This window comes from Anser brachyrhynchus (assembly GCF_964034855.1).
Source record: "Anser brachyrhynchus genome assembly, chromosome: 1".
Classification (NCBI taxonomy): domain Eukaryota; kingdom Metazoa; phylum Chordata; class Aves; order Anseriformes; family Anatidae; genus Anser; species Anser brachyrhynchus.
In genome coordinates, this window is record NC_137694.1 from 133,522,152 (window position 1) to 133,529,853 (window position 7,702).

At 42.1% G+C, this 7,702-nt stretch overlaps 1 protein-coding gene across 5 annotated transcripts in view; it reads left to right on the plus strand.

The window, feature by feature from the left end:
• Window positions 1-7,702, plus strand: part of ARHGAP6 (Rho GTPase activating protein 6) — a 325,242-nt gene that overhangs the window by 165,936 nt on the left and 151,604 nt on the right. The window contains exon 2 of one of the 5 annotated variants that reach the window (XM_080556511.1): window positions 1,585-7,527. The exons of the other annotated variants lie outside the window; for them this stretch is intronic. Within the exon in view, the coding sequence (XP_080412637.1) occupies window positions 7,375-7,527 (153 nt within the window). The 5' untranslated portion in view covers window positions 1,585-7,374. The remainder of the gene's footprint in view (window positions 1-1,584; window positions 7,528-7,702) is intronic. 5 annotated transcript variants of the gene reach the window in all.

Sequence of the window (7,702 nt, forward strand, 5' to 3'; positions counted from 1 at the left end):
CAACATACTCAGCCGCCCCAAGGCTGAATGAAACTTGCCAGGATCACTTGTCTGGCCTGATCCTGGCCCGTCCTTTCAACTGGGCCCTTGGGGAACTGGCTTGAGGCTGCACAAGTTATCCTCATGGTTGCAGGCTGTTCCCAGCTGTTTTCTTTCCTTGAAGCATCCCGGATTCTCTCCCCACCGCTGGCGTTACGAGAAGAAGCTGGGTGGCCCTTCCAGTAAAGGGCTTCTGTGAGTGGGCTCCCATCACTGAAGCCGTTTGCCTGATCTCCCTCTGTTCCCCATAGGCCCCCCAGGGGAAGCTGTGCAAGAACGAGCAGGCTGGGAGGCCAACAGCGCCTGTGCAGGCCAACTGCGCCGTACTCGTGTGGTCGGTCTTGTTGAGGCTGTGGGAATCGGCCTGCGCTCGGCATCAGAGTAGGTTCTTGCCCACCAGACTCTTAAAGCTAAATGTCTCTCCTTTGTAGGAGGCAGCTGCATTATTTTCTAATACTCTGAGTACTCAAAGGCAGTGGTAACTAGTTCAAAAAAAAAATTAAATCGCTCTGTAGGTGTTTTTCAAATTAGGAAACTGTGAAGAATGCTTCCGTCTTGATCAGATAAGCAAGTTACAAAAGAGGCAGTTTGCAGGAGAGGAATGGTTAAATGTTCAAATTTCTGGCATCCCACTATCGGATTTTATTTGTCAGGGACTTGCACTGACTATGTGTGTGTGGGGCTTTTTGCTGAAGGAATATTATTTGTGATCACTGTTGAGCCCAATCCTTTGTTCTTCGTTTGGGTGAAATTCTCATTGGCAGTGATGATTCATGTTGTAAAAGTGTAATCATTTGAAAGCGTTTTATTGCTAATCTCTAAAGAACATATATAAACATAGGAAACGAGTGCTATTTGTCGCTCAGTAGAGAACACCAAGGCCAAGCTTTGACTGGGATTGATGGACTCTGAAGTACCTCCAGCCAGCTTCTATCAACCATACAAAGTGCAGTGAGTTAACACCAAGCAGTCAGGATGAGAGGAGGAGAAGACACAGAGCTCTCATGTGTATCACAGGCTTTTAGGAAGTTGCAAAAAGTAGATTTCAATTCAGATTCTGACTTTTTTTTTTTTTTACAGTGCTTGAACTCTTAATGTATTCCCGGGGCTCTCCATGCATACTTGTATATAAATTGCCTTTCTATTGTGTGTGGGGGAGAAAAGATGGGGACCAATGCAGGTTGCATTTGCCAAGGTGTTAGGCATTAGGTCAAATGCAGAGCTGCGCTGATGTGGCCCCGTTAGTCTGTCCCCAAGTACAAGAGACAGAGGTGTCCTGAAGCACGGAGAAAGTGTTCGTCCCTAGTACGGGCAGGCAGTGAAGCTGCCCTTTCATTTGATTTCTCTGCCTGTTCTTATTGAGTATCATCCATCACTGCAGCACAGTTATGGCTCTTGCAATAGTACTTACAAAGATGCTGTTTAATAAAAGTATGTGAGACTTGAGCTTCAGGGTTTTTCTTAAGAGAGGCGCAGGGTCCTTTGGCTTTGATATGGCTGTGCACTTCCCTGGTATAATTTATACCAATTACACTTCTCTCCGAGGTGATATAACCAACCAGCAATCGTCCTTCAGAAAGCTCCTGCATGAATGAGATTTCATCCTCATGACACTGAGGGAGTCTGTGACAGCAGCAAGGTCACCTGTGGCCAAACCCAGCAACTTGTGCCATCGTGGAAGGAGGGACAGCCGTGCAGATAAAGCGCAAGAGGAGGACTGAGAATTTCAGTCTCCGTCACGTCCTTTTTTGGTGATTTTGAACGGGGCACTTTTACATGGTAATGCTTCTCTTCCTAAAAGAGCTGGCATGTGGAAACTCGTGCTTATCTTTAGGAGACACTCAGATGTGAAGGTGGTCTGATACAGAACTACCCTTAAAGTAAAAATGTTAGACTCTGAGGGGTCAGTATTTCCCTCCCAGACTGATGTTTTGTATTTCAGTTCTGTTTCCCAGAACCTTTAGGAAATGTGCACATGGCTTTTTACATTTCTTTCAGCCCGAAGAGTGAAACTGTGTAAATGGAAGATGACTGGGGTCACAGATTTTCTTTAACAGTTGGTTCTCCTTTTATTTCTTTTGTCCATCAGTTACTTCTTATATGCTATTGTCTTTGTATAGCACTGTGAAGAAGGAGGTGACTTGCTAGTAATGTTCATTTCCAGTGGCATAAAAATAGTAAAGTATTTGTGATGGTCACAGCTCTTCATAACATCATTTTTTTTAGAATATAAATTTCAAAAAATATATATAACCTAAGAAACAACCTGTTTCATGGAGTCCTTTGGACACCTTTGAACTTCCTTCCCTCATGTTCGTTACCTCTGTTCCTCACTGAGTGGTCGAGCTGTGAGGGTGCTGGCCTCTGCTCTCATTCTAAGGTGATGACTGCTTCTGCAGTAGTAATGCAGCTGAACTCGCACCGGCTTGGAAAAGATACATTCAGCGTTTGAATTTCATACTATTCCTGCCTGTCTATGATATCTGAGAATGCAGAAAGCCATTTCACTCCATGAAGTGAAATGGTTTTTTCTTGTCTAGGGAATAAAGGAGGTGTGCATGCATTGTGTTACTCACAAAAAGAACCTGAAAACCTTTCTGCAGCAAGCCCTGGCTGATGAGGCCACGTGTTTCACATTTACTTTCTCTAAGGGGGTGTCAAATCTGAATGTTCCCTTGGGAGACGCCTGGGTCTTATCGGGAATGGCTGACTCAAAAAGAAAAATAAGTCATGTTTTTCTTTCTAATGATTGCTATCTGAGACGTTATCGACAGTGCACAGTTGAAAGGATTTCCTGAATATATCCCCTATTAAATCAAAAAGTGTTAGGATCTGCTAATGAGTAATTGAATATTACAACGGTGCTTAAATAGACTGCAGTGCAGTGTTCACTTGCTGAAGGCAATGTAAGTAAGGTTTGGGTCTGTCCAGGCAATGGTGACCCCAGGTGTATACAGGGAGAGCAAGTGCTAATTATAACTACCTGCACAATGGTCTGCTCTTATTTCATAGTTGGCTGCTTTACATTTTTGAAGCAGTTGAATGAATCTTTGGAAGTGATGCTGGAATCTGTTTGATATTTCATCAATTAGTTACTTTTAAATAACATTCTATATTTTTTTTGGTATATTAATTTCCCTGCTTCTCATTATCAATCATCTTTGCTGTGCTGCCATGAAGGTAGATGATCCTGTGATTTTATGACAGTATTGTAGAGTGTATTTCCCCTGGATTATAGCCAGTCTTCAGTGTCTGTTTACTGTACGTGAGTAGTTTTTTATTTTTCTTGTTTTTTTTATATATTTTTTATATCAAGCATCCTGCAGGGCTGAGAATGCCTATTGACACAGATCTGTAGCACCCAAACTTTGGCCTGAGTGTCTGTATCTCCTGAAACCTGCAGTTAATTTTTTCTTGGTGTTGATAAGGGTATAATATTTGCAAAGATTTACATATTTAGAAAGATTAGTGTTGTCTAGGTTGTCAGATTTGATTTAGAGGCATAAATTAGGTGGCATTTAATGTTGATTATTTTCTCCCTTTACCCAACAGTTTGTAAGAGCTCCTGTTACACTCCTCTGTACATAACTTGGCATACAGATGCAGTATCATTGCAGGCTGAAATTCTTCTCATTTGAGTCGATTACAGTATTTTTTCCAGTCTGATCCTATTAATAAAAATCCTGAGCCTTGCAAAGCACTTTGTTGTTTTAACACAAGCTGTGGAAAAGAATCTGAGGATGGTTGCTTGATAGACGGATATTAAGCCTGCTTAAAAACTTGAAAATATACTTAAGCATTCCGGGTGGGTCTTGAATGAACAGGGTACGTAGTGCTGTCTGTGAGAATGAAGACAAAGTGAACCCCAGCTTGTGCAGGAGGGAAACCATAGGTACTAGTAGCCCAGTCCTTGCCCTGCTGAAACGTGTCATGGGTCCTGAACCAGATGTTGGTCCTGAACCAGAAGCCACACCCGCTGCTTCCCTTGGCAAATTGTCTCGCATTCCAGTGACCCTCTGGGTAAAACATCCTTTTATTGGTCCTCTGCCCCTAGATGTTTCCTTTTTTCCTCTGCGCTAAGCTGTTCATGTCCTGTATCATTTCAGTCTGTTGTTGATATTTGCATACCATGATTATGCATCACTTTAACATCAGCTGCACATACTGCATTTTGGAAATAGTCCCCATCCCCAGGAAATTTTTAAAAAATTAAAATATTTTAGTGCAGAGCACGGTACTGAGGAACTTGTGGCAGAATGCAGGTGATGTTGATCTGCGAGCAGAGATCTCTCTGAGCGATTGGGAACCCCACGATGAGCTGGCCACTTCCTCTTCCAGATGCCTGTTGGTGTGCTTGCCTTGCGCATGCTTTCATCCTCATGTGCGTGCCCCATGCCCCGTTCCAGCATCTGAGCACACCTGGATGAATGGGCGCAAACGGGTTGTCAGGGAGAGAGACCGTGGCTCGGCTTCTTACGGTGGGATGGAGGTCTCTCAGGGGTGCAGCATATGGATTGTGTACTTCCTTCCACTGGGAGCTGGGGAAGAAGAGATGCTCTTCCTAGCCAGGCCCCCGACCCTCAGTGTGGAGCTGCCTGGACGCTGCCTGCTGGGGTAACTGCTGGAGGGGCAGCAGGGGCTGCAGCGTAGCCCCATGTGATGTATGGGCATCGCCCCACTCTCTGCCGGGGATGTGCAGAAGCCTGAGCTACCCAGGAGCAAAGAGCAACAGATTTCACCTGCTGCCATGCAGGGTCGTGTGGCCCCATGAGTCAGTATAAATGCGTATGCAGTTCTTCTGCATGTCCTTGTCCTGAAGTGTATTCAAGAGGTCTGATTTTAAATACGCATAAATCTGAAATTCAGTCTGTGGGCACAGGAAAACAGACTGAGATGCGAAGCTGACAACTTGATTGCCACCTTTCCTACCTTCTCACGGAATGTATCTGTGTTTTAGTCATCATTTTCCACACGTGATCACACAGTCCGTGTGAAGCAATATCAAATTCTGTATTTATGGGGAATTTAAGATGATAAAAATGTTGCAATGGGGAGAGTTAATCTCCATCAGAATCACAGAAGAGAAAGGCTAAAGAAAAGCAAACTATGCAGTCCTTCTCTAACTGCATATTACCTTGTCAAATGTTTTTGTTACTGAATTTACCAAGGAGAGTGTGAGTTGGTTACGTTTACTTACAGAAAAGATGCTGTTGTCCTTTCTGATTGCTGATCAGATGGCAATTACTTTCTGGCTAATTATTTTCTTGATGGAAATTTTCCCTGTTGTGAGTTTGCTAAGGGCAAATAATCATCCAAGTAAAGGTGGTTCATAGCATCAGGAGTGGTCCTTGCAATATTTTAATTATCTGATGGCTCTGTGATCTTTGAAAGCCTTCCTTGGTAGGGGAAATTTGGGAATCTCCATTTATTGAGTCTTTCTGCACGAGTCTGGAGACTTTGTCATTGGTGCTTGTGATGAACAGAACCATATACTGTACTTCTGGAGAGGACTATATAGTAGCTGGAGGGTATTTAAATCCTTCAGTGCTGGGATGGTACTTCTGATTATAAATTAAAGATGTCACAGTGTACCTGCTAGACTGTAAATGAGACTGAGCTGGAGTCAGGACTGCAGCCCTTCCTGCAATGGGGGTGAACTTGGGCCATTCCCATATTGTGTCACACCATTTTGTATCAGTTTTCACTTGCGCATTGCCATTAGGCCTTCAAATGATCTAATTCTGTATTTGCATTGGTGGAGGTTCTCTCAAGTCCAGGTGCGCAGGACCTATCTTTGTTACTTTAAATATGGCACAGTGGCATTCAAACATGTTCTGTAGAGTGATGGCATAAAATGGCATTTTGTATTCTCAATTTTATTTACAGTGGCTCCTAGGTCTGCACAGCTGGATTTCGAAAGAGGCTTTTTCTAGTATCTGGTCCTGCAAATTTAGCCAGCCAAAGCCCGAGGCTGTGTTCCTTTTGCCAGTACAAAACACCTGGTAATTGTTACCATGCAGCGAAATTCTTGCATATGTTGTTGCAACTCCTTTTTCTCTCTGCAGGGCTGAAAAAGGTAAAGGGCAATATTTCTCTTCATAGAGTAAATAGAGAGTAATTGAAATAAACACAGAGAGAACATCTCATGAGTAGCAAGCTGTTTTTTTTTTTTTCTGTCCCTAAGCGTAACCCCAAAGTGTTTGGCAAGAAATAATACTGCCAGGAAGCCCTTACAGTTTATCTCTGTCTGTAAATATGGTACCTTTTACCTTAATTCACATGTAACATTAAGCAGAGTTTACATATATCTTTCTTTTGGCCTATTTTGTGCCAGTTGTTTAAATCATTTGCCCTTTGTGTAGAATTCATGCCTGAAAAAGGAATTCCATCTGCAGAAACATCGTTGAATTCCTTTCCTTTAGTAACATCTTCCTGAGGATGGCTTTTTTTTATAGCTTTTTTTTTTTTTTAAGGTCTCTTAAATTCTCTCTAACAAGAAAATGAGAAAATGAACTGTTGTGAAATATAGATCCTCTGTAGGCCATCCACAACCATTTCATAAAAACTGTGTGGAACACATCATCAGCCCAACTGATCCTATGTTGTTTCTGATGGAGTATTTTACTTTTCATCAGTTTTCTAGTCTGCACTACATCTTCATTAAAATAAATACAGCACAATTATTTACTTTGTGTGTGAGGTTTTGAAAATTATAGCATGCCTTTTGATAAAAGTAAGAACTTTTTTTTTTTTGCTGGTGTTATTTTGCAAGTTGGGACTCTGTTTTGAACCCTTCAAATTCACTTGTGATGGATGGCTTCAGCTGCGAAGATGTATAAGGCTGAGGTACAAATGATACCCTCTCCCTGCCTTTTCCTTTTTTCACTTGCCTTGTATGGATTGGCATCGCATGGTGTTGATCACTGTCGTGTAATTGAGATGTTTGGTGATCTGCTTTTTGGTGATCCGCTTTTTTTTTTTTTTTTTTGGTGATCTGCATTTGGATGATCTGCTACTGTTCTTTTCCTCAGGGCACCAGGCTGGTCTATGTCAAGTTTTCCTGTTACAAGGATTAATGTGTTGTTTACAGTTTATATTATAAATGCTCTGATTTGAAATTTTCTCAAATGCTGTAAGTTTGCTCATAGTACACTCTGGAGTAAAACACGCTTCATCTTCAGTGGGAGCAGATATAAGTCATTGCTTCTGAAAATCCAGGCATTCACATGGCTGCTTAACAAGGGTGAGAATGGTTTCAGTATTTTTAGGATTACTCATGTGGTCTTTGTTTAAAGTAGGTTTCCATCCATTTCCTCTTTCCATTTCCATTTATACATGCTCTCTCTAATGTTGCATCATTCTCTCCTTCTGTGTGCCCCTGAGCGCACCCCCAGCTCCAGTGCAAGAAATCGGATGTGGTATATCTTTCTTCCACGCAGACATCTGAATCATCTGCTAGAAGTTATTGGGTTAACTTGTACTGCTGAGGTTTGTTTTAGATTTTGTGCAGTCTCAGGTCAATTTTGAATCAGTTTTTTTTTGTGGGGGTGGAGGGAAGCAATGTTTTTGCAAGTAGTTCAGCCAGTAACTTAAGTCTTGATGAAAACTCAAATTGTAAAGTTATTGGTCTTTTTTTCCTTCCTTAGAGTGCCTTTTACACTGT